The following is a 27,568-nucleotide window of genomic DNA, read 5'->3' on the forward strand; positions in this document are numbered from 1 at the left end:
GGAGACGTACACACAGAGAAAGCCCATGAGATACAACACCCATATAATTAGAATAAGCTTTTATGACAGTATCTACACCAGACAAAATGTCCAAAAATGGCCTTTAGTAGTCACTGGACATACTATATTACTATCTACTATATTTTGGGGAATATTTGATTTTACTCAAACATTTGGATCCTGTAAGATATATTTGTCAACATACTGCTTTCAGAGTGAGGTCACACTGGAAGACCAGCTTTCGTAACTGGGTGAGGATCTCACTCTTGGTGTTGGCCAGGTCCACTCTCTTCACCCCTAAATCTGTCAGACAGGCCTTGCACTGGTCTCTGGCCTCATCCGCCTATGGAAAAGAGTGTGTGGGGGGGGAATAACATGTCAAGCAGAACTGCTCACAACTACAATCCAGTGATCAAAAGAGTAACATCTTCAATATGTCAATGTGGATTCCCATGTAGCAGTTATGGGTTCCCGAGTGGCACAGTGGTCTACAGACACCCTGGTTTGAATCCAGGCTGTATCACAACCGGCTGTGATTGCGAGTCCTATAGGGCGGCGCACAATCACACACACACACACACACACACACACACACACACACACACACACACACACACACACACACACACACACACACACACACACACACACACTCTATTTATGTTTAAGGATCAAAGAGTGAGTTTAAGCCAAAGTAGTAGGATAATCAAAATCACAGCATCCATCCAGTGTTCCCCTCACCCTGCGTTGTTACAGTGTGAGACGGTGGCGTCGAAGGAGTAGGACTCCACCCTGGGTCTGTCTGACTGGGCAGGAAGACTCCTGACGAAGCCAACGTATCGCTGACCCGGCTCGTACAGCTTGGCGCTCTCACACAGAGACTGGTGGTTGACGGGTAGAGACACAACCTGGGCCTGCTGAAGCTGGAACCAATTCACTGTCACCTGGGGAGACGTACACACAGAGAAAGCCCATGAGATACAGCACCCATATAATTAGAATAAGCTTTTATGACAGTATCTACACCAGACAAAATGTCCAAAAATGGCCTTTAGTAGTCACTGGACATACTATATTACTATCTACTATATTTTGGGGAATATTTGATTTTACTCAAACATTTGGATCCTGTAAGATATATTTGTCAACATACTGCTTTCAGAGTGAGGTCACACTGGAAGACCAGCTTTCGTAACTGGGTGAGGATCTCACTCTTGGTGTTGGCCAGGTCCACTCTCTTCACCCCTAAATCTGTCAGACAGGCCTTGCAGTGGTCTCTGGCCTCATCCGCCTATGGAAAAGAGTGTGTGGGGGGGGAATAACATGTCAAGCAGAACTGCTCACAACTACAATCCAGTGATCAAAAGAGTAACATCTTCAATATGTCAATGTGGATTCCCATGTAGCAGTTATGGGTTCCCGAGTGGCACAGTGGTCTACAGACACCCTGGTTTGAATCCAGGCTGTATCACAACCGGCTGTGATTGCGAGTCCTATAGGGCGGCGCACAATTGGCCCAGCGTCGTCCGGGTTTGGCTGGTGTAGGCCGTCATTGTAAATAAGCATTTGTTCTTAACTGACTTGCCTAGTTAAATACATTTAAAAAAAAAAAATAGGTTAGTTGTTCAGAAGTGGTTAACTCTGGATAAGAGCGTCGACTAATAAGAGCGTCGACTAATTCAGTAACCCTAGGCCTCAAGCTTTGGTCCTCAGTGGGTAACTATGGGCCTAAGCGATGAGCTATGGGTTTCAGGGATGATCTATGGGCCTCACGGATGATCTATGAGCCTCACGGATGAGCTATGGGCCTCAGACATGACATGGATGAGCTATAAACCTTAGGGACAAGACATTTTACCTTCTGCAGAGCCTCCTCCTCCAGCCTGCGTCTCTTCTCCAGCTTGGCTGCTCCCAGCTGCTCCTCCTCTACTCGGCTGGTGGACACCCGGGCCTTCTCATACTCCTCCTGTCTCTGGGCCTGCAGAACACGGGCCTTCCTCAGGGCACTGTCCGCTTCATGCTGAAAACACACACAGCGTTAACACAAGGGATACACAAGGCAAACAAACACACTAAACCACACACATGTACGCACACAAACATGTCTGCTACAAAATTGTTGACTCAGCCCTAATCATTGTTCTTTTTTCAACCAATTTTCTCTCACACTACAAAGGCAAAACATGGTTCCACGACACACAAAGGAAACACAAATAAACTGTCCTTAGAGATACACACTAACCAACTCATTCCTTAGAGATAAACACGAACCAACCCAGTACTTAGAGATAAACACTAACCAACCCAGTCCTTAGAAATACACACTAACCAACCCAGTCCTTAGAGATAAACACTAACCAACCCAGTCCTTAGAGATACACACTAACCAACCCAGTCCTTAGAGATACACACTAACCAACCCAGTCCTTAGAGATAAACACTAACCAACCCAGTCCTTAGAGATACATACTAACCAACCCACTCCTTAGAGATATATACTAACCAACCCAGTCCTTAGAGATACATACTAACCAACCCAGTCCTTAGAAATACACACTAACCAACCCAGTCCTTAGAGATAAACACTAACCAACCTAGTCCTTAGAGATACATACTAACCAACCCAGTCCTTAGAGATAAACACTAACCAACCCAGTCCTTAGAGATACATACTAACCAACCCAGTCCTTAGAGATACACACTAACCAACCCAGTCCTTAGAGATACACACTAACCATCCCAGTCCTTAGAGATACACACTAACCAACCCAGTCCTTAGAGATACACACTAACCAACCCAGTCCTTAGAGATAAACACTAACCAACCCAGTCCTTAGAGATACATACTAACCAACCCAGTCCTTAGAGATACACACTAACCAACCCAGTCCTTAGAGATACATACTAACCAACCCAGTCCTTAGAGATACACACTAACCAACCCAGTCCTTAGAGATAAACACTAACCAACCCAGTCCTTAGAGATACATACTAACCAACCCAGTCCTTAGAGATAAACACTAACCAACCCAGTCCTTAGAGATACATACTAACCAACCCACTCCTTAGAGATACATACTAACCAACCCAGTCCTTAGAGATACATACTAACCAACCCAGTCCTTAGAAATACACACTAACCAACCCAGTCCTTAGAGATAAACACTAACCAACCCAGTCCTTAGAGATACATACTAACCAACCCAGTCCTTAGAGATAAACACTAACCAACCTAGTCCTTAGAGATACATACTAACCAACCCAGTCCTTAGAGATACACACTAACCAACTCATTCCTTAGAGATAAACACGAACCAACCCAGTACATAGAGATAAACATTAACCAACCCAGTCCTTAGAGATACATACTAACCAACCCAGTCCTTAGAGATAAACACTAACCAACCCAGTCCTTAGAGATACATACTAACCAACCCACTCCTTAGAGATACATACTAACCAACCCAGTCCTTAGAGATACATACTAACCAACCCAGTCCTTAGAAATACAAAGTAACCAACCCAGTCCTTAGAGATAAACACTAACCAACCCAGTCCTTAGAGATAAACACTAACCAACCTAGTCCTTAGAGATACATACTAACCAACCCAGTCCTTAGAGATAAACACTAACCAACCAAGCCTAAGAGATACATACTAACCAACCCAGTCCTTAGAGATACACACTAACCAACCCAGTCCTTAGAGATACACACTAACCAACCCAGTCCTTAGAGATACACACTAACCAACCCAGTCCTTAGAGATACACACTAACCAACCCAGTCCTTAGAGATACACACTAATCAACGCAGTCCTTAGAGATACAGTACACACTAACCAACCCAGTCCTTAGAGATACACACTAACCAACCCAGTCCTTAGAGATACACACTAACCAACCCAGTCCTTAGAGATACACACTAACCAACCCAGTCCTTAGAGATACACACTAACCAACCCAGTCCTTAGAGATAAACACTAACCAACCCAGTCCTTAGAGATACACACTAACCAACCCAGTCCTTAGAGATATACACTAACCAACCCAGTCCTTAGACATACACACTAACCAACCCAGTCCTTAGAAATACACACTAACCAACCCAGTCCTTAGAGATACACACTAACCAACCCAGTCCTTAGAAATACACACTAACCAACCCAGTCCTTAGAGATACACACTAACCAACCCAGTCCTTAGAGATACACACTAACCAACCCAGTCCTTAGAGATACACACTAACCAACCCAGTCCTTAGAGATACACACTAACCAACCCAGTCCTTAGAGATACACACTAACCAACCCAGTCCTTAGAGATAGACACTAACCAACCCAGTCCTAAGAGATACACACTAACCAACCCAGTCCTAAGAGATACACACTAACCAACCCAGTCCTTAGAGATACACACTAACCAACCCAGTCCTAAGAGATACACACTAACCAACCCAGTCCTAAGAGATACACACTAACCAACCCAGTCCTTAGAGATAGACACTAACCAACCCAGTCCTTAGAGATACACACTAACCAACCCAGTCCTTAGAGATACACACTAACCAACCCAGTCCTTAGAGATACACACTAACCAACCCAGTCCTTAGAGTTACACACTAACCAACCCAGTCCTTAGAGATACACACTAACCAACCCAGTACTTAGAGAAACACACTAACCAACCCAGTCCTTAGAGATACACACTAACCAACCAAGTCCTTAGAGATACACACTAACCAACCCAGTCCTTAGAGATACACACTAACCAACCCAGTCCTTAGAGATACACACTAACCAACCCAGTCCTTAGAGATACATACTAACCAACCCAGTCCTTAGAGATACAAACTAACCAACCCAGTCCTTAGAGATACACACTAACCAACCCAGTCCTTAGAGATACACACTAACCAACCCAGTCCTTAGAGATACACACTAACCAACCCAGTCCTTAGAGATACACACTAACCAACCCAGTCCTTAGAGTTACACACTAACCAACCGAGTCCTTAGAGATACACACTAACCAACCCAGTCCTTAGAGATAAACACTAACCAACCCAGTCCTTAGAGATACACACTAACCAACCCAGTCCTTAGAGATACACACTAACCAACCCAGTCCTTAGAGATACACACTAACCAACCCAGTCCTTAGAGATACACACTAACCAACCCAGTCCTTAGAGATAAACACTAACCAACCCAGTCCTTAGAGATACATACTAACCAACCCAGTCCTTAGAGATACATACTAACCAACCCAGTCCTTAGAGATACATAATAACCAACCCAGTCCTTAGAGATACACACTAACCAACCCAGTCCTTAGAGATAAACACTAACCAACCCAGTACTTAGAGATAAACACTTACCAACCCAGTCCTTAGAGATACACACTAACCAACCCAGTCCTTAGAGATACACACTAACCAACCGAGTCCTTAGAGATACACACTAACCAACCCAGTCCTTAGAGATACACACTAACCAACCCAGTCCTCAGAGATACATAATAACCAACCCATTCCTTAGAGATAAACACTAACCAACCCAGTCCTTAGAGATACAGTACACACTAACCAACCCAGTCCTTAGAGATACACACTAACCAACCCAGTCCTTAGAGATAAACACTAACCAACCCAGTCCTTAGAGATACATACTAACCAACCCAGTCCTTAGAGATACACACTAACCAACCCAGTCCTTAGAGATACACACTAACCATCCCAGTCCTTAGAGATACACACTAACCAACCCAGTCCTTAGAGATACACACTAACCAACCCAGTCCTTAGAGATAAACACTAACCAACCCAGTCCTTAGAGATACATACTAACCAACCCAGTCCTTAGAGATAGACACTAACCAACCCAGTCCTTAGAGATACATACTAACCAACCCAGTCCTTAGAGATACACACTAACCAACCCAGTCCTTAGAGATAGACACTAACCAACCCAGTCCTTAGAGATACATACTAACCAACCCAGTCCTTAGAGATACATAATAACCAACCCAGTCCTTAGAGATACACACTAACCAACCCAGTCCTTAGAGATAAACACTAACCAACCCAGTACTTAGAGATAAACACTTACCAACCCAGTCCTTAGAGATACACACTAACCAACCCAGTCCTTAGAGATACACACTAACCAACCGAGTCCTTAGAGATACACACTAACCAACCCAGTCCTTAGAGATACACACTAACCAACCCAGTCCTCAGAGATACATAATAACCAACCCATTCCTTAGAGATAAACACTAACCAACCCAGTCCTTAGAGATACAGTACACACTAACCAACCCAGTCCTTAGAGATACACACTAACCAACCCAGTCCTTAGAGATAAACACTAACCAACCCAGTCCTTAGAGATACATACTAACCAACCCAGTCCTTAGAGATACACACTAACCAACCCAGTCCTTAGAGATACACACTAACCATCCCAGTCCTTAGAGATACACACTAACCAACCCAGTCCTTAGAGATACACACTAACCAACCCAGTCCTTAGAGATAAACACTAACCAACCCAGTCCTTAGAGATACATACTAACCAACCCAGTCCTTAGAGATAGACACTAACCAACCCAGTCCTTAGAGATACATACTAACCAACCCAGTCCTTAGAGATACACACTAACCAACCCAGTCCTTAGAGATAAACACTAACCAACCCAGTCCTTAGAGATACATACTAACCAACCCAGTCCTTAGAGATAAACACTAACCAACCCAGTCCTTAGAGATACATACTAACCAACCCACTCCTTAGAGATACATACTAACCAACCCAGTCCTTAGAGATACATACTAACCAACCCAGTCCTTAGAAATACACACTAACCAACCCAGTCCTTAGAGATAAACACTAACCAACCCAGTCCTTAGAGATACATACTAACCAACCCAGTCCTTAGAGATAAACACTAACCAACCTAGTCCTTAGAGATACATACTAACCAACCCAGTCCTTAGAGATACACACTAACCAACTCATTCCTTAGAGATAAACACGAACCAACCCAGTACATAGAGATAAACATTAACCAACCCAGTCCTTAGAGATACATACTAACCAACCCAGTCCTTAGAGATAAACACTAACCAACCCAGTCCTTAGAGATACATACTAACCAACCCACTCCTTAGAGATACATACTAACCAACCCAGTCCTTAGAGATACATACTAACCAACCCAGTCCTTAGAAATACAAAGTAACCAACCCAGTCCTTAGAGATAAACACTAACCAACCCAGTCCTTAGAGATAAACACTAACCAACCTAGTCCTTAGAGATACATACTAACCAACCCAGTCCTTAGAGATAAACACTAACCAACCAAGCCTAAGAGATACATACTAACCAACCCAGTCCTTAGAGATACACACTAACCAACCCAGTCCTTAGAGATACACACTAACCAACGCAGTCCTTAGAGATACATACTAACCAACCCAGTCCTTAGAGATACATACTAACCAACCCAGTCCTTAGAGATACATAATAACCAACCCAGTCCTTAGAGATACACACTAACCAACCCAGTCCTTAGAGATAAACACTAACCAACCCAGTACTTAGAGATAAACACTTACCAACCCAGTCCTTAGAGATACACACTAACCAACCCAGTCCTTAGAGATACACACTAACCAACCGAGTCCTTAGAGATACACACTAACCAACCCAGTCCTTCGAGATACACACTAACCAACCCAGTCCTCAGAGATACATAATAACCAACCCATTCCTTAGAGATAAACACTAACCAACCCAGTCCTTAGAGATACAGTACACACTAACCAACCCAGTCCTTAGAGATACACACTAACCAACCCAGTCCTTAGAGATAAACACTAACCAACCCAGTCCTTAGAGATACATACTAACCAACCCAGTCCTTAGAGATACACACTAACCAACCCAGTCCTTAGAGATACACACTAACCATCCCAGTCCTTAGAGATACACACTAACCAACCCAGTCCTTAGAGATACACACTAACCAACCCAGTCCTTAGAGATAAACACTAACCAACCCAGTCCTTAGAGATACATACTAACCAACCCAGTCCTTAGAGATACACACTAACCAACCCAGTCCTTAGAGATACATACTAACCAACCCAGTCCTTAGAGATACACACTAACCAACCCAGTCCTTAGAGATAAACACTAACCAACCCAGTCCTTAGAGATACACACTAACCAACCCAGTCCTTAGAGATAAACACTAACCAACCCAGTCCTTAGAGATACATACTAACCAACCCACTCCTTAGAGATACATACTAACCAACCCAGTCCTTAGAGATACATACTAACCAACCCAGTCCTTAGAAATACACACTAACCAACCCAGTCCTTAGAGATAAACACTAACCAACCCAGTCCTTAGAGATACATACTAACCAACCCAGTCCTTAGAGATAAACACTAACCAACCTAGTCCTTAGAGATACATACTAACCAACCCAGTCCTTAGAGATACACACTAACCAACTCATTCCTTAGAGATAAACACGAACCAACCCAGTACATAGAGATAAACATTAACCAACCCAGTCCTTAGAGATACATACTAACCAACCCAGTCCTTAGAGATAAACACTAACCAACCCAGTCCTTAGAGATACATACTAACCAACCCACTCCTTAGAGATACATACTAACCAACCCAGTCCTTAGAGATACATACTAACCAACCCAGTCCTTAGAAATACAAAGTAACCAACCCAGTCCTTAGAGATAAACACTAACCAACCCAGTCCTTAGAGATAAACACTAACCAACCTAGTCCTTAGAGATACATACTAACCAACCCAGTCCTTAGAGATAAACACTAACCAACCAAGCCTAAGAGATACATACTAACCAACCCAGTCCTTAGAGATACACACTAACCAACCCAGTCCTTAGAGATACACACTAACCATCCCAGTCCTTAGAGATACACACTAAACAACCCAGTCCTTAGAGATACACACTAACCAACCCAGTCCTTAGAGATACACACTAATCAACGCAGTCCTTAGAGATACAGTACACACTAACCAACCCAGTCCTTAGAGATACACACTAACCAACCCAGTCCTTAGAGATACACACTAACCAACCCAGTCCTTAGAGATACACACTAACCAACCCAGTCCTTAGAGATACACACTAACCAACCCAGTCCTTAGAGATAAACACTAACCAACTCAGTCCTTAGAGATACACACTAACCAACCCAGTCCTTAGAGATATACACTAACCAACCCAGTCCTTAGACATACACACTAACCAATCCAGTCCTTAGAAATACACACTAACCAACCCAGTCCTTAGAGATACACACTAACCAACCCAGTCCTTAGAAATACACACTAACCAACCCAGTCCTTAGAGATACACACTAACCAACCCAGTCCTTAGAGATACACACTAACCAACCCAGTCCTTAGAGATACACACTAACCAACCCAGTCCTTAGAGATACACACTAACCAACCCAGTCCTTAGAGATACACACTAACCAACCCAGTCCTTAGAGATAGACACTAACCAACCCAGTCCTAAGAGATACACACTAACCAACCCAGTCCTAAGAGATACACACTAACCAACCCAGTCCTTAGAGATACACACTAACCAACCCAGTCCTAAGAGATACACACTAACCAACCCAGTCCTAAGAGATACATACTAACCAACCCAGTCCTTAGAGATACAAACTAACCAACCCAGTCCTTAGAGATACACACTAACCAACCCAGTCCTTAGAGATACACACTAACCAACCCAGTCCTTAGAGATACACACTAACCAACCCAGTCCTTAGAGATACACACTAACCAACCCAGTCCTTAGAGTTACACACTAACCAACCGAGTCCTTAGAGATACACACTAACCAACCCAGTCCTTAGAGATAAACACTAACCAACCCAGTCCTTAGAGATACACACTAACCAACCCAGTCCTTAGAGATACACACTAACCAACCCAGTCCTTAGAGATACACACTAACCAACCCAGTCCTTAGAGATACACACTAACCAACCCAGTCCTTAGAGATAAACACTAACCAACCCAGTCCTTAGAGATACACACTAACCAACGCAGTCCTTAGAGATACATACTAACCAACCCAGTCCTTAGAGATACATACTAACCAACCCAGTCCTTAGAGATACATAATAACCAACCCAGTCCTTAGAGATACACACTAACCAACCCAGTCCTTAGAGATAAACACTAACCAACCCAGTACTTAGAGATAAACACTTACCAACCCAGTCCTTAGAGATACACACTAACCAACCCAGTCCTTAGAGATACACACTAACCAACCGAGTCCTTAGAGATACACACTAACCAACCCAGTCCTTAGAGATACACACTAACCAACCCAGTCCTTAGAGATACACACTAACCAACCCAGTCCTTAGAGATAAACACTAACCAACCCAGTCCTTAGAGATACACACTAACCAACGCAGTCCTTAGAGATACATACTAACCAACCCAGTCCTTAGAGATACATACTAACCAACCCAGTCCTTAGAGATACATAATAACCAACCCAGTCCTTAGAGATACACACTAACCAACCCAGTCCTTAGAGATAAACACTAACCAACCCAGTACTTAGAGATAAACACTTACCAACCCAGTCCTTAGAGATACACACTAACCAACCCAGTCCTTAGAGATACACACTAACCAACCGAGTCCTTAGAGATACACACTAACCAACCCAGTCCTTAGAGATACACACTAACCAACCCAGTCCTCAGAGATACATAATAACCAACCCATTCCTTAGAGATAAACACTAACCAACCCAGTCCTTAGAGATACAGTACACACTAACCAACCGAGTCCTTAGAGATACACACTAACCAACCCAGTCCTAAGAGATACACACTAACCAACCCAGTCCTAAGAGATACACACTAACCAACCCAGTCCTTAGAGATAGACACTAACCAACCCAGTCCTTAGAGATACACACTAACCAACCCAGTCCTTAGAGATACACACTAACCAACCCAGTCCTTAGAGTTACACACTAACCAACCCAGTCCTTAGAGATACACACTAACCAACCCAGTACTTAGAGAAACACACTAACCAACCCAGTCCTTAGAGATACACACTAACCAACCAAGTCCTTAGAGATACACACTAACCAACCCAGTCCTTAGAGATACACACTAACCAACCCAGTCCTTAGAGATACACACTAACCAACCCAGTCCTTAGAGATACATACTAACCAACCCAGTCCTTAGAGATACAAACTAACCAACCCAGTCCTTAGAGATACACACTAACCAACCCAGTCCTTAGAGATACACACTAACCAACCCAGTCCTTAGAGATACACACTAACCAACCCAGTCCTTAGAGATACACACTAACCAACCCAGTCCTTAGAGTTACACACTAACCAACCGAGTCCTTAGAGATACACACTAACCAACCCAGTCCTTAGAGATACACACTAACCAACCCAGTCCTTAGAGATACACACTAACCAACCCAGTGCTTAGAGATACACACTAACCAACCCAGTCCTTAGAGATACACACTAACCAACCCAGTCCTTAGAGATACACACTAACCAACCCAGTCCTTAGAGATACACACTAACCAACCCAGTCCTTAGAGATACACACTAACCAACCCAGTTTGTTCAAGGTCTGCTCTCATCTAGTCACACTGGTGGTGCAATTGGACTTCAAGAGATTACCTTCAACACTCTGCAGCTATTAAACCGCCTGAATAATATCAACAGCCTTTCTTGCACACACGCACACACACACACAGTGAGGGGTTTACATATCCTTTGATGACCGTGGCTGTTTGCTTTAAGTGTCCTTTTAATGTGACCTTTTAAAGTTCCGAAGTTCCACCCACCATTTTCTTCTGTTCTCTCTGCCACTGCTCCTTGACCTCCTTCCTCAGTTTGTCCAGCTCGTTCTTCCGCGCGAGGAGAGGCTACACACACACACACGCACACACACACACGCACACACACACACGCACACACACACCCCACACACACACACACACACACGCTTCAGTGAGTCAATGCTAACTTATCCATCAAATGCCTGTGAATATGGACTATGCAGATCAGAGCCGGACATACTGTAGAAAAGTCACGTAGATGTACATACCTGCATGAATTTGTTGGTTTGAAGGGTAGCTGCTGTGTGCAGTAGGAGCTGGCTGTACTCAATATCGTTCTTGAACGCTGACATGTAAATGTCCCGGAATGGCATGAACTCCTTTGATGGGAAGACAACAAAAGTGACTAATCACAATTCAAAAGAAGTAGTGTAGATGGTTTAAAATGATTCATTGTTTTCACAGCTGTTATCTTTTGAGATACAAATCAACCAGTGAACAGTGTGGTTATTATATCAAATGCAACTGATATGAGCAGAAAACATATTTCATCATAATCACCTGTTGACTTGCGAGTGTCTTCGCTGATTCGGCCATTTTGGCGTAGCTCTTCGCACACTCGATATCTGCAATCAGACACTCAACGTCACCTGCCTAGCCTGGTTATGCCATAAATGTTCAATACAGCATGATTAAGTAGCTACTGTCCCTGTGTGTAGTATGTAGACATGTAGTATTAAGTACAGGGCAAAAACCACAAATGCCCAGTAACCTATTCATCCAAATAGAGGAGCTAACGACAAATGACTAATCACACTACTACACTCTTAGCAAAAAAGGTGCTATCTAGAACCTAAAATGGTTCTTTGGCTGTCCCCATCGGAGAACCTTTTGAAGAACCCTTTTTGGTTCCAGGTAGAACACTTTTGGTTCCAGGTAGAACCCTTTCCAGAGAGGGTTGTACATGAAACCCAAAAGAGTTCTACTTGGAACAAAAAAGGGTTCTACCTGGAACCAAAAAGGGTTATTCTATGGGGATACATACTAACCAACTCAAGAACCTTTGGAAACCCTTATTTCTAAGAGTGTACACTATACTATGCTTAGGTAAGTTTAGTGTTTACTGTAGTGAAAAAGCATATAATAACCTCATCAGTGTTATATTCAACCCATGCAAGTTTGTCCTAGTGTATATCTGGGGCAATATAGAACAGGTGTGAAACTATCTATTATTGTATACAAGTAGGCTAATGCTAGGACAAATTAAGCAAATATACGGCAGCTAATACTAGGACAAACTAAGCTAATATACAGTAGCTCACGCTAGGACAAACTAAGCTAATACACAGTAGCTAACGCCAGGAAAAACAAAGCTAATATGCAGTAGCTAATGCTAGTACAAACTAAGCTAATACACAGTAGCTAATGCTAAGACAAACTATGCTAATATACCTTAGCTAATGTTAGGACAAACTAAGCTAATCTACAGTAGCTAATGCTAGGCTAACGCTAAGAAAAAAACACTTCCAGAGCTGAGGCAAAAGGAGTTAAAGATCAGCAAAGACCCCTAACCCCGAAAGACAGTTTGTGTGTATGCATTGATATGTAGGCTATGTGTGCCTTTTTAAAACATTTATGTAGTTCTGTCCTTGAGCTGTTCTTGTCCATTAATGTTCTGCATTATGTAATGTTTCATGTTTTGTGTGGACCCCATGAAGAGTAGCTGCTGTTTTTGCAACAGCTAATGATGATCCTAATAAAATACCAAATACCAACGGTGACACAGCTTACACCCCCTGTTCTTATGCACGATGCAACGCAAAGTGCCTGCATACAGCTGTTAGCCGTGGTATTTTGGCCATATACCACAAACCCCTGAGGTGCCTTATTGATATTATAAACTGATTACCAACGTAATTAAAACAGAAAAATACATGTTTTGTCATACCCATGATATGCGGAATGATATACCACTGCTATCAGCCAATCAACATTGAGGGCTCGAACCACACAATTTATAATATATAATCTAATAACAGTGTTCTATTTAATTATGTGGCTCCGACTCACCAATAATGAGATGTTTCTCTGTATTAATCCTATGTGTGTTAGAGGTAGCGGGAGGGAGAGAGACTCACCCATACTGAGTCGTTTGTCCACCCAGGCCAGCAGCTCCTTGGTGTACTTGGACCAGGCCTTGGCGTATAGTAGAGCTGACTCCACCCCGCCTTCACTCCGCTGCAGCGCCATGTCCACACCATCCACCTCCTCCGCCCTCGCCGGCGGCGATGGACCTGTGATGGTAATGGTAACACGCCATGGGTTGGGGAAGAAGAAGTTAGTGGGCCTAGGCCTGAGACCGAGCATTGCTACCTACTGGCTAACGGCTACTGGCAACTAGCTACGGACAAGCCCTTCTCTATCGCATGTGTGAGTGTCTGTGTATGACTGTGTGTGTGTGTTCGTGAGTGTGTACGAGTGCGCATGACTGTATGCGCACCAGTGTGTGTGTCAGATCTGTCAGAAAGTAAAGTCCCTGTTGACCTTGGGTTATGTGTTGGTAATACATTGTAATGCTAAGTAGACTGGACAGGACAGGGATTCCCTCCTCTATGTGTTAATGTGACTGAGCTAATAGGTCACTCTGTGTGACAGGAGAGCTTATATAGGCCCCTTAACTATACCATAGAGACTACATAGAGACAGACTATACACACGCACACACACACACACACACACACACACACACACACACACACACACACACACACACACACACACACACACACACACACACACACACACACACACACACACACACACACACACACACACACACACACACACACACACACGACCGGTCAAAAGTTTGGGGTCACTTAGAAATGTCCATGTTTTTGAACGAAAAGCTATTTTTTTGCATTAAAATAAAATACATCACAAATACAGACACAAATTACAATTGTAGCTGGAAACTGCATTTTTTTAAAGGAATATCTACATAGACGTACAGAGGCCCATTATCAGCAACCATCACTCCTGTGTTCCAATGGCACGTTGTGTCAGCTAATCATTTTACATTTAAGTCATTTAGCAGACGCTCTTATCCAGAGCGACTTACAGTAGTGAATGCATACATTTAATTTAATGCATTTTTTGCATTTTTTTTTTGTACTGGCCGCCCGTGGGAATCAAACCCACAACCCTGGCGTTGCACACACCATGCTGGCGTTGCAAACACCATGCTGGCGTTGCAAACACCATGCTCTACCAACTGAGCCACAGGGATGGCCAGCCTGTAATCGAACCCACAAATAATGATCCTCCAGATACTCAACTAGTCTAAAGGAGGCCAGCTTTATTGCTTCTTTAATCAGAACAACAGTTTTCAGCTGTGCTAACAAAATTGCAAAAGGGTTTTCTAATGATCAATTAGCCTTTCAAAATGATAAACTTGGATTAGCTAACACAACGTGCCATTGGAACACAGGAGTGATGGTTGCTGATAATGGGCCTCTGTACGCCTATGTAGATAATCCATAAAAAAACTGCAGTTTCCAGCTACAATAGTCATTTACAACATTAAAACTTATCTACACTGTATTTCTGATCAATTTTATGTTATTTTAATAGACAAAAATGTGCTTTTCCTACAAAAACAAGGACATTTCTAAGTGACCCCAAACTTTTGAACGGTAGTGTATATACAGTGCCTTCGGAAAGTATTCAGACCCCAGGACCTTTTCCACATTTTGTTACGCTCTAGCCTTGTTCTAAAATGGATTAAATAAAACTATTTCCTCAGCAATCTACACACAATACCCCATAATCACAAAGCCAAAAGTTTTTTTATTTGCAAATGTATTACCTTATTTACATAAGTATTCAGACCCTTTGCTATGAGACTCGAAATTGAGCTCAGCTGCATCCTGTTTCCATTTATCATCGTTGAGATGCTTTTACAACTTGATTGGACATGATATGGAAAGGCACATGCCTGTCTATATAAGGTCGTACAGTTAACAGTGCATGTCAGAGCAAAAACCATGTCAAAAACCAAGTCATGAGGTCGAAGGAATTGTCCGTAGAGCTCCGAGACTGCATTGTGTAGAGGCACAGATCTGGAGAAGGGTACCAAAAGATTTCTGCAGCATTGAAGGTCCCCAAGAATAGAATGGCCTCCATCATTCTTAAATGGAAGAAGTTTGGAACCACCAAGACTCTTCCTAGAGGTGGCCGCCCGGCCAAACTGGGCAATCGGGGGAGAAGGGCCTTGGTCAGGGATGTGACCAAGAGCCTAATGATCACTTCGACAGTGCTCTAGAGTTCCTCTGTGGAGATGGGAGAACCTTCCAGAAGGACAACCATCTCTGCAGCACTCCACCAATTAGGCCTTTATGATAGAATGGCAAGATGGTAGCCACTCCTCAGTAAAAGCTCCTACGGAGCGTGAAGGGAACGGCACCTCCATACCTTCAGGCTCTGATCAGGCCCTACACCCAAACAAGGGCACTGCGTTCATCCTCCACTGGCCTGCTGGCCCCCCTACCTCTGAGGAAGCACAGTTCCCTCTCAGCCCAGTCAAAACTGTTCGCTGCTCTGGCACCCCAATGGTGGAACAAGCTCCCTCACGACGCCAGGACAGCGGAGTCAATCACCACCTTCCGGAGACACCTGAAACCCCACCTCTTTAAGGAATACCTAGGATAGGATAAAGTAATCCTTCTAACCCCCCCCCCCCCTTAAAAGATTTAGATGCACTATTGTAAAGTGGTTGTCCACTGGATATCATAAGGTGAATGCACCATTTTGTAAGTCGCTCTGGATAAGAGCGTCTGCTAAATGACTTAAATGTAAATGTAAAAGGCACATGACAGCCCGCTTAGAGCTCGCCAAAATGCACCTAAAGACTCTCAGACCATAAGAAACAAGATTCTCTGGTCTGATGAAACCAAGATTGAACTCTTTGGCCTGAATGCCAAGCGTCACGTCTGGAGGAAACCTGGCACCATCCCTACGGTGAAGCATGGTGGTGGCAGCATCGTGCTGAGGGGATGTTTTTCAGCGGCAGGGACTGGGAGACTAGTCAGGATTGAGGCAAAGATGAATGAAGCAAAGTACAGAGAGATCCTTGATGAAAACCTGCTCTAGAGTGCTCAGGACCTCAGACTGGGGCGAAGGTTCACCTTCCAACAGGACAACGACCCTAAGCACACAGCCAAGATAACACAGGAGGGGCTTCGGGACAAGTCTCTGAATGTCCTTGAGTGGCCCAGCCAGAGCCCGGACTTAACACGATTGAACATCTCTGGAGTGACCTGAAAATAGCTGTGCAGCAACGCTCCCCATCCAACTTTGACAGAGCTTGAGAGGATCTGCAGAGAAGAATGGGAGAAACTCTACAGATATAGGTGTGCCAAGCTTGTAGCGTCATACCCAAGATGTAATTATATGTAATTATACATTTGCAAAAATGTCTAAGAACTTGTTTTTGCTTTGTCATTATGGGGTATTGTGTGTAGATTGATGAGGGGGGAAAATGTAATAAATTTTTGAATAATGCTGTAACGAAACAAAATGTGGAAAAAGTGAAGGGGTCTGAATACTTTCCGAAGGCACTGTATTAGAGTGAGAATATAAATATGTGGTGTGTACAGACAATATAATTAGGAAGATAAAATGGTATATACAGTAGTAGGTATATTACGAAGCGCTATTCAGTGGTTCCGTGTTTCTAGCCACCCAGCTTTGTGACAGAGGGAATGTGGTTTGTTGAGTACACAGAGTGACATAACACAGATTGACAGATTGAGCTGTATTAAGTTGATAGAGGAGAGGGCACTTTCGCTCAAAAAACTCTTCTAGAGCCATCCCACTGGGCACAGAATTTGAGTTGCACCCACTTTTGCCCTCAGAACAGACTCAATTCATATGGGCATTGACTCTACAAGGGGTCGAAAGTGTTCCACAACCCATGTTGACTCCAATGCTCCCCACAGTTCTTTGGGTGTTCTGTCACCCCAAGTGACATATAGCCTATCGACACATTGACACCTAATCATCTTTAGTTCTTTTTAGGGGTTTTCAATTGTTGTTTTTGATGACATTTTGTTTTTATTGCGTATATCTGACATTTTTGAGCCACGGATTTGCAGATTGACTGGTTAACTATTTTGGGCTTGGCTAACTAGATTTGTTTAAAAAATGCATCTGAGCACAGTACCGTCTTTTTTCACCTGGCTGCCAATTCCAGCTGTTTTGAGAACATCATTTGAGGAATCGCCTGAAGCGTGAGAGGAACAGGAGACAGAGGAATACAGCAGTGCTAAGAAAGAGGGCTCGTAATGAGGACGACTGGCTACTATTCTGAACTTTGCGTGGTGAACTTTCTGGCGCCCACAGCTGCTGAGGAATCCTCTAAGTGGTTCTACACAGAGAGGAAGAGGAGAAGTCCAGTAGCTATAACACTCAGGCTGGTTCCCAGACTTGCTCTCTACAAGATCATCAGCAGACTCCATCCCCATCATCCTCTGTCCAGCTCCCTTTGCTCAAGCCATGAACTGACCCTTTCCATCTTCGGAGGATGCGGCTTTCAAAGACTTGGCCTCTATTGGTTGACCTGTCATTGTATATTGCTTGTTTGTTTTCTTGCTCTTGAAGTGCTTTGAGATTCTATGAAAAGCGCTATAGAAATGTAATTTATTATTATTATTTTTCATAAAAGAATCCACAAAAGCAGGGCTGGTTTATGTCAATGTGTAATGTTTTTATAAGGGAGAGCCAAGCCAAGCTGTCATAGAGTATATCGTAAATTGTGAAGCACTATCAGTTGTTAAGTGGATGGAGTAGTAAGGTGTCATGGTGGTTGTAGTGCATGTTACCTGACGGATCATCTTTCTCTGGACCGGATACTACAGATTCCACGGAAAGGTTCTCAAACGACTGGGAATGAGACAGAACGGTTCCACAGTGATGAGTAAGGAACCGGATGGTACATGACATGACAGAATGACCATGGCTAGTGAGTGTTTTAATTTCCCTTTGTCTTATAGTTAAAAGCTACAAACCACATCAACACCCTGTCATGCTGTAATTAATCTCTAGAAGATATTTCAGGAGTGCCCTCCACTTCAAACAGGAAACAATCGCTCAGCCCCATCATACAGTGTTATGTTGTTGTTTCCTGAGAGCACCACACACTTTGACCTCCCCATCCTGGGTATCTTTAGACAGTCAATCACCCGCCTTTACTGTAAATACATAAATAATGTCCAGACAGACAGTTGTGTATGTATGTGTGTGTGTTTGTCTTACCCTGCTTCTTCGAGTCAGGGGCAGCCCCAACGCTGATCCATTCTCTACATCTCCCATAAGGAAGTCAGACACTCTGAAAGAGGAACACACAATAACAATGAAAGGCATGGAAATAACCCCTAGGCACTGGTCTGGGGTCAGATGTGTTGTGTTTATAACAATGGTAAGTCTATGGATTGGGGTAGGGCAAATCTCATCCTAGATCGGTGGTTGTGTGGGCAACTTCCCCTGAAGTGTTGGCAACACTTTAAGAGTCAACAACACAAGCAGCCATTATGCAAGGAAACACAGACTGAAGGTTGAGAATATTACATTATCTAGAGGTGTAAGACAAGGATACCCTGTACCTATTTAAATATAGTTTGTTTGTGTCACCATAAAGAGTCAGAAAAACAGAGCTAGTTATTGCAATCCCTATTACAACGTTGTACTTACACATTGCCAAAGGTGAATGCCAATGTGTCGATGGAAGTGTATATCTCTCCGAAAAGCTTCTGCTTGTTCTCCTCGTTCACCTCCTTGAAGTTAACACCTGTCAAAACGGATGAAGCAAGTTAGGCTAAACTGTGAAAACAAATAACTGGGACAACCTATACCTACTCAGAACTGAAGACAAGATGCACTGTAATGTCAAAACATATAACCTACATGAACATGAGACTAATCATTATCCGAATATGTTGCTATACAGGTTGAGAGCCTACATAACATGAGGTAGTGATGAGTGTTGTGAAATTGTCCGTCTCTATCACCATATATCCCCAAAACACTTCATCAGAATAGTTAGGCCTGAAAAGACTGGCACAGTAGAGATTTGACTGAAACAGTAGAGATTTGACTGAAACAGCAGAGATTTGAGATTTGACTGAAACCGTAGAGATTTGACTGAAACAGTAGAGATTTCACAGAAAAAGCAGAGTTTTGACTGAAACAGTACTGATTTGAATTGTAATCTGGAAAGACACACCGTTTCCTGCCTTAAGTCTAAACAAAGTGACGACTGAAAAAGAAAAGGGAAAAACACCAATGTAAATAGGTCTATAATCAGTCTCCACAATAAACTTCCTGTCTCACTCGGGAGGAGAGAAAATAAACCAGAATAGGAGCTCAACAGGCAGCACCAATAGCCCAAGCCGCATCTGAAATGGCACCCTATTCACTATATATTGCACTACTTTGGACCGGAGCGGTATGGTAGATCCTTGTGGACCCTGATAAAAAGTAGTGCACTATAGGGGAATAGGGTTCCATTTGGGTCGCAACACCAGTGACGCCATTCCCTGAGGCCATTCCCCTTGTGTCGATATTCTCTCTGCCTAACAATAGAGATGTCTGGAGATCAGGAGGGAAGCAGGAGATCAGGAGAATGGTTCAAGGAAAGAGGATTGCAGAAAGCACCTTTTCTTCTTCTTACCAGAAAGTTCTTTGAGTTGTCTTCTTTTACATGAGATATATTAGAATGCTCTAATTAAACGATCGGTAGTCCAGGTTGAAGGTTTTCTAGTTAGTTGAGCCCCATGGAGACTTAGTTCCAAACAGTTCAAACAACACTTAGCAGCACAAGAACCACAAACAGTTTCCATTCTAGAATCCTCTTCCGTCATACAGGAAATAGGTAAGCAAGCGACAAAGAAACTAGGAGACTCAAAGAGAGAGAGAGAGAGAGAGACCAGCAGCTCTCTATGCTCTTACAGTGCAGGCTTCCTGTCTCTATAGAACAAGAGGAACTCTACCGTAAAACACACACACATGCCAGCCACCACTTACCCACGACCAGGCTTGCCCTCCAGAGGCTGAACCCTTTTTAGCATTCAGTCTGTGTGTATGATGTGGTCCGCAGTCGGGTGGTTGTTATAGCACCAAACTCTTTCTACCCAAGCTGCTCTCAAGGACTTCTCTCTCTTCTCTCTTCTCTGTTGGTCTTCCTGGCTGTATGGTACAACCACTCCTTGACCGTAGAGCCACTCCTTACTCAGTAGGTCCTTCGTGGTTCAGTGGTTCCAAAAGGGGACCTGCCTCTAGTGGTCAAGCTGATCTACAGCCCTTTTAATACACTAAAGCTTTCTCCAACTGCCACAGGGGAAATGGCCGCACAAGTCTCTTCCTTTATCTCCATTTGTGTCACCTAATAAGGCATTTCTTTCCAGGGAATGGAGGCAAAATGTCTCCAGTACAGGGTTCAAGCCAATTCCATAAGTTCCAGAAGCTCCTATGAGAGGTAGGACCCTTTCAGACGGGACAGCAGAGTTAGTGGTTCAAGGTAGTGTGGGTCTCGGGAGAGTCTGTCTGTGAACGCAGCTAGCTAGCTACCTCTGCCTAGGAGACTATCGCTGCGTCTCTCTGGCCTTTACGTCCTCTCCTACCCCCTCCTCCCCTCCCCGCAACACAGGACATCCTGAAGCTCACTAGAACACAATGCCAGCACTCGCTCCGGCCAACTACAGTCCAAACGTGGATGTTACATCATCAGGCAAAAACGGCATTGTTTTCACTGGGAAAGCACATGACTCCTGAACGAACACTAATAAATTCCACCTCTGAGCCTACTGCAGGGGAAAGCCTGCTGACAAAACAGATATTGATGGAAGCAAACATACATGACATAGCCAGGACATAGGAGGAAGGCCATTGGGGGCCATCAGGCCATTGGGGGCCATGAGGCCATTGGGGGCCATGAGGCCATTGGGGGCCATGAGGCCATTGGGGGCCATTAGGCCAAGGTGCCATGAGGTCATTGGAGGCCATCATGGTAATGTTAATGCCTCAATGACCCACATACATAATGTGACTGGACTATGGTTGAAAAATTCCAGCGACATCCTAAAATGACCCAGTTTTCCAGAAATCCTGGTTGGAGGGTTCCGGATTTCCTGTTTGTTCCCTCTTTTTTTAACCTTTATTTAACCAGGTAGGCTAGTTGAGAACAAGTTCACATTTACAACTGCGACCTAGCCAAGATAAAGCAAAGCAGTGCGACACAAACAACAACACAGGGTTACACATGGAAAAAACAAACATACAGTCAAAAATACAATAGGAAAAAAAAGTATATATACAGTGTGTGCAAATGAGGTAAGATAAGGGAGGTAAGGAAATAAATAGGCCATAGTGGTGAAATAATTTCAATTTAGCAATTAAACACTGGAGTGATAGATGTGCAGAAGATTAATGTGCAAGTAGAAATACTGGAGTGCAAAGGAGCAACAACAACAAAAAATAACAGTATGGGGATGAGGTAGTTGGATGGGCTATTTACAGATGGGCTATGTACAGGTGCAGTGATCTGTGAGCTGCTCTGACAGCTGGCACTTAAAGTTAGTGAGGGAGATATGAGTCTCCAGCTTCGGTGACTTTTGAAATTTGTTCCAGTCATTGGCAGCAGAGAACTGGAAGGAAAGGCGGCCAAAGGAGGAATTGGCTTTGGGAGTGACCAGTGAAATATACCTGCTGGAGCGTGTGCTACGGGTGGGTGCTGCTATGGTGACCAGTGAGCTGAGATAAGGCGGGGCTTTACCTAGCAAAGACTTATAGATGACCTGGAGCCAGTGGGTTTGGCGACGAATATGAAGCGAGGGCCAGCCAACGAGAGCATACAGGTCGCAGTGGTGGGTAGTATATGGGGCTTTGGTGACAAAACGGATGGCACTGTGATAGACTGCATCCAGTTTGCTGAGTAGTGTTGGAGGCTGTTTTGTAAATGACATCGCCGAAGTCAAGGATCGGTAGGATAGTCAGTTTTACGAGGGTATGTTTGGCAGCATGAGCGAAGGATGCTTTGTTGCGAAATAGGAAGCCGATTCTGGATTTAATTTTGGATTGGAGATGCTTCCAGATGTGAGTCTGGAAGGAGAGTTTACAGTCTAACCAGACACCTAGGTATTTGTAGATGTCCACATATTCTAAGTCAGAACCGTCCAGAGTAGTGATGCTGGATGGGCGGGCAGTTGCTGGTAGCGATGGGTTGAAGAGCATGCATTTAGTTTTACTTGCATTTAACAGTAGTTGGGGGGCACGGAAGGAGAGTTGTATGGCATTGAAGCTCATCTGGAGGTTAGTTAACACAGTGTCTAAAGAAGGGCCAGAGGTATACAGAATGGTGTCGTCTGCGTAGAGGTGGATCAGAGAATCACCAGCAGCAAAAGCGACATCATTGATGTATACAGAGAAAAGAGTCGGCCTGACAATTGAACCCTGTGGCACCCCCATAGAGACTGCCAGAGGTCCGGACAACAGGCCTTCCGATTTCACACACTGAACTCTGTCTGAGAAGTAGTTGATGAACCAGGCGAGGCATTTTAGGATTCTTGATTCTGGGATCCTACATTTTGGAAAAGTTACTGGAACTTTGCAACCATACACTGTACCAATGTAGGGAGGGGAAACAACCACATCTCTTCATTAAGGAAATGACAGGTGTCATGTGACAGGTGTCAAGTCATGGTGTTCATCACATATCATTTTGGTGTCCTTCTCAGATACCTTGGCTTAGCTAATTGGGTGATACACCACCTACAGAAAAAGTATTTTAATTTGCTCATTTTATAAAGACCTTTGCTGAACTCGTAAGACTATGTGTAGGATATCTTGCTTATCTTGAGATAGACAGATACCCTTTTCTCTCCCTCTCTCTTTCCTCCTGGTGTGTGTCTCCTCTCCCTGGACAGAGACCAGTGCTGTTAAAGTCATAGCCCCACTATGAGAGCATGAATTAGGCCAGGCATGAGCGAATGGGGCCTGTTCCTGATCCACTGAGCCAGTATGGCGGGCAGAGACATACACACAAACACGCACACACCCACCTACGCACACACCCACCCCCTCACCCACTCACCCACTCACACACCACACACACACACACACACACACACACACACACACACACACACACACACACACACACACACACACACACACACACACACACACACACACACACACACACACACACACACACACACACACAGACACACAGACAGAGAGATACAGACCCCTGTTATCTCCCCCTAGGCACAGGGTCTCAGCACAGCCGCACGCCTGGATATTCCACTTTCTCTTATTTGAATCTACCTGAATTGATTACTTCAGTCTCGCATTACATGGGGACCAGGCCAGGTGTGTGTGTGTGCATGCGTGTGTGTGTGTGTGAAATGACTAATGTTGACAAAGAAAGAAGGATGCCAATGAGTATGTGTATAGCCTGTTGAGCCTCATTGTGTGAGGGTCTAGTACAGAGGACACATATTCTGGCCCTCTAGTGGTGACAAAGGTTACTAGGGTGAGGTATGGAATTAAGAATGAAGGAACAACATGTTAGTTTATTGGGAGTGTACTGGGGCTTTTACCTTAAGCACATGGCATTTTGATTCAGCAGTGATACTACTGTTCTGTTCCTATATACACAAAGCACTGTTAATATTAAACTGCTCCCAAGAGAAAGCCCCACAGCCTTGAAACCAGATTAGCCATTAGCAGCATCACATAAGTATTGGCTATGTAGCCACAGCAGACTCTATGTGAATCACATGAATATTGGTTGGCTAGCCAAAGGACTCTATGTGAATCACATGAATATTGGCTAGCTAGCCACAGGACTCTATGTGAATCACATGAATATTGGCTAGCTAGCCACAGGACTCTATGTGAATCACATGAATATTGGCTAGCTAGCCACAGGACTCTATGTGAATCACATGAATATTGGCTAGCTAGCCACAGGACTCTATGTGAAACACATGAAAATTGGCTAGCTAGCCACAGGACTCTATGTGAATCACATGAAAATTGGCTAGCTAGCCACATGACTCTATGTGAAGTCTTTCCAACTGTCACAGTAGAGCATGTAGATCGACAGCAGCCAGCACTAACGCTCACTCTGTGTCTGTCCAAGCCGCCATACAATAGCTTCCTTCAGTTCTGCTTGAAATGCAACCAGGCCGCATACCGTTGTGTAAGCCAATACTTGGAATCGACTTTGGTTCAATCACTTTTTATTCATTTGGTAGAATGCATTTAGAGTGGAAGGAAGGATAGGTATTTACATCACTACCACACACACACACACACACACACACACACACACACACACACACACACACACACACACACACACACACACACACACACACACACACACACACACACACACACACACACACACACACACACACACACACACACACACACACACACACACACCTTTTGTTCCAGGTCAGTGTGTCACCGTACTTCGTTAACATAGAGCATTGCCAAAAGTATGCTGTCAAACCAGGGCCAGGCCGCTATGCAATTCCAATTGAGCAGAGGTATACTCTACTCAGAGATTCTTGTGCGCGGGCCAAGTGAAGAATTGCCCTCCATGGCTGATCATAATCTTGAGGAGAGGAGAGGAGATAAATGGGATTCCTGAGCCCTATTCCCTCAGGACAGCAACACAAAGCACAAAGGCTTCAGTCTTTGAGTCAAACACACTCCTCTCCCTCCTACCACTAGATTCAATAGGAATTCAGATTTAAACATTCAAATAATACATGGTCTGTATTTTTCAGTCAGGGGTTTGAATACATGCTGTGTGTGTTATTTGAGCAAAGTTCTGATATTTAGAGTGAATTCATCCTCAAAAGCTTGCTGCAAATACATCTTCTAGTTTTGCTAAACAGACAAACATGCTGGCCCTGTAAGGCGTAAGCACAAACCTTATTCCAGACCTAATCCAGCCAAATGAGGCCTGGGGGAGGTACAGTAGGGAGGCAAGGACTGTGAGCCATTAGGGCGGGAGACAGGGAGGCAGGAAGACAAGGAGTCAGGGAGGCAGGAAGACAAGGAGTCAGGGAGGCAGGAAGACAAGGAGGCAGGGAGACAGGAAGACAAGGAGTCAGGGAGACAGGGAGGCAGAGAGGCAGGAAGACAAGGAGTCAGGGAGACAGGGTGGCAGGGAGACAGGAAGACAGGGAGGCAGGGAAGCAGGGAGAGAAGGTGACAGAGAGTCAGGGTGTGTTTGAGACATGTCTCTATGCTCTAGGGAGTGCTGCTCACCTTTGACCTGTGCGATGACGGTGCCTGCAGCACTGAGGATGTCCACAGAGTTGAGGGTCTGGTGTTTGCTGATGACGGCCTTCAACACGCGCAGCAGCTCCCCTAGACGCTCATGGACTACCTGGTGGAGACAGTCCTGGTGCTCTGGAGGACAAACAGACACAAAGACAAGACTGTTAGAGACCCATCTCAGTAACACAATGGCTACAGTGTTTGTTCATATTCATATACTGTATAAGGCACATTTTATCTGGAGGGAAAAGACACAAAGGCACAACTGTTAAGAGAACCATCTCTTTAATATGTAAGTGAGTCCCACTCAGAACAGCCTCAATTCGTCGGGACATGGACTCTACAAGGTGTCGAAAGCGTTCCACAGGGACGCTGGCCCATGTTGACTCCAATGCTTCCCACAGTTGTGTCAAGTTGGCTGGATGTCCTTTGGGTGGTGGCCCATTCTTGATGGGCATGGGCAACTGTTGAGCATGAGAAACCCAGCAGCGTTGCCTTTTTTGGCACAAATTGGTGTCTACTACCATATCCCGTTCAAAGGCCCTGTGAATGGCACACATACACAATCCATGTATCAATTGTCTCAAAGCTTAAAAATACACTGATTGAAGTGGATTTAACAGGTGACATCAATAAGGGATCATAGCTTTCACCTGTCTATGTCATGGAGAAAGAAGGTGTTCTTAATGTTTTGTACACTCAGTGTACAGTAAGTGTTTACAATGTATGATAAGGATTTCTGAGTTATATATTTCAATATAAAGAGGAGAAACCAGTCAAGCAATTCCACCTAGGTGTTACTTCACATTAGTCAGACATGTGGATCTAATACTAGGTGTTAACCATTGAGAGAAAGAGGCCTTGGCGAACTCAGGTGTGACGGTAAACGTTACTACCTGATAACTAATGCATAACTAAACATGACCGGTAGTGGTCTTCCTGTAATTAGTGTAGTATTTATCTGCAGTGTTTACACATCCATAATAAAACGGACCATTACTAATGCTTCAGTAATTACAGTGCTGCCTGGCTCTACAGATGATAAGATCAAGAGCACTTTAGTATTCAACCAGCTTGTTAATGTATACACCACATAGTTAGAGGGTGAGCTCATCAGAAAGCAGCTGAATGGGAGGACAGAAATTACTAATCTAACAGTCTCCAGATGCTTTTACGACTCCCTTGAATCTTTGATCCACCACCGCAGGCGAGTGAGTGTGGCAGTGCCACCACTGATACAGCCTCGCAGTATGCACTGAGGACTGTTTTTCCCAGAGCCCAGTGA

General features: G+C 44.0%; 1 protein-coding gene across 4 annotated transcripts in view; it reads right to left on the minus strand.

Annotated features, from left to right (window-relative positions):
• arhgap29a (Rho GTPase activating protein 29a) overlaps window positions 1–27,568 on the minus strand; it is a 74,384-nt gene that overhangs the window by 18,878 nt on the left and 27,938 nt on the right. For 2 of the 4 annotated variants that reach the window (XM_082965638.1, XM_082965637.1), the window contains exons 3-12: window positions 26,272–26,415; window positions 19,675–19,771; window positions 19,240–19,312; window positions 18,807–18,867; window positions 14,064–14,219; window positions 12,487–12,551; window positions 12,195–12,305; window positions 11,932–12,012; window positions 1,859–2,020; window positions 206–343 (exon numbers count right to left, since the gene is read on the minus strand). In XM_082965638.1, the coding sequence (XP_082821764.1) occupies window positions 206–343; window positions 1,859–2,020; window positions 11,932–12,012; window positions 12,195–12,305; window positions 12,487–12,551; window positions 14,064–14,219; window positions 18,807–18,867; window positions 19,240–19,312; window positions 19,675–19,771; window positions 26,272–26,415 (1,088 nt within the window). Of the gene's footprint in view, window positions 1–205; window positions 344–1,858; window positions 2,021–11,931; window positions 12,013–12,194; window positions 12,306–12,486; window positions 12,552–14,063; window positions 14,220–18,806; window positions 18,868–19,239; window positions 19,313–19,674; window positions 19,772–20,653; window positions 20,853–21,006; window positions 21,563–26,271; window positions 26,416–27,568 lie in introns of those variants that run through there. The other 2 variants (XM_082965639.1, XM_082965640.1) reach the window with 2 other exon arrangements.

Source organism: Salmo salar, chromosome 19 (genome assembly GCF_965601325.2).
Source record: "Salmo salar chromosome 19, fSalSal1, whole genome shotgun sequence".
NCBI lineage: Eukaryota > Metazoa > Chordata > Actinopteri > Salmoniformes > Salmonidae > Salmo > Salmo salar.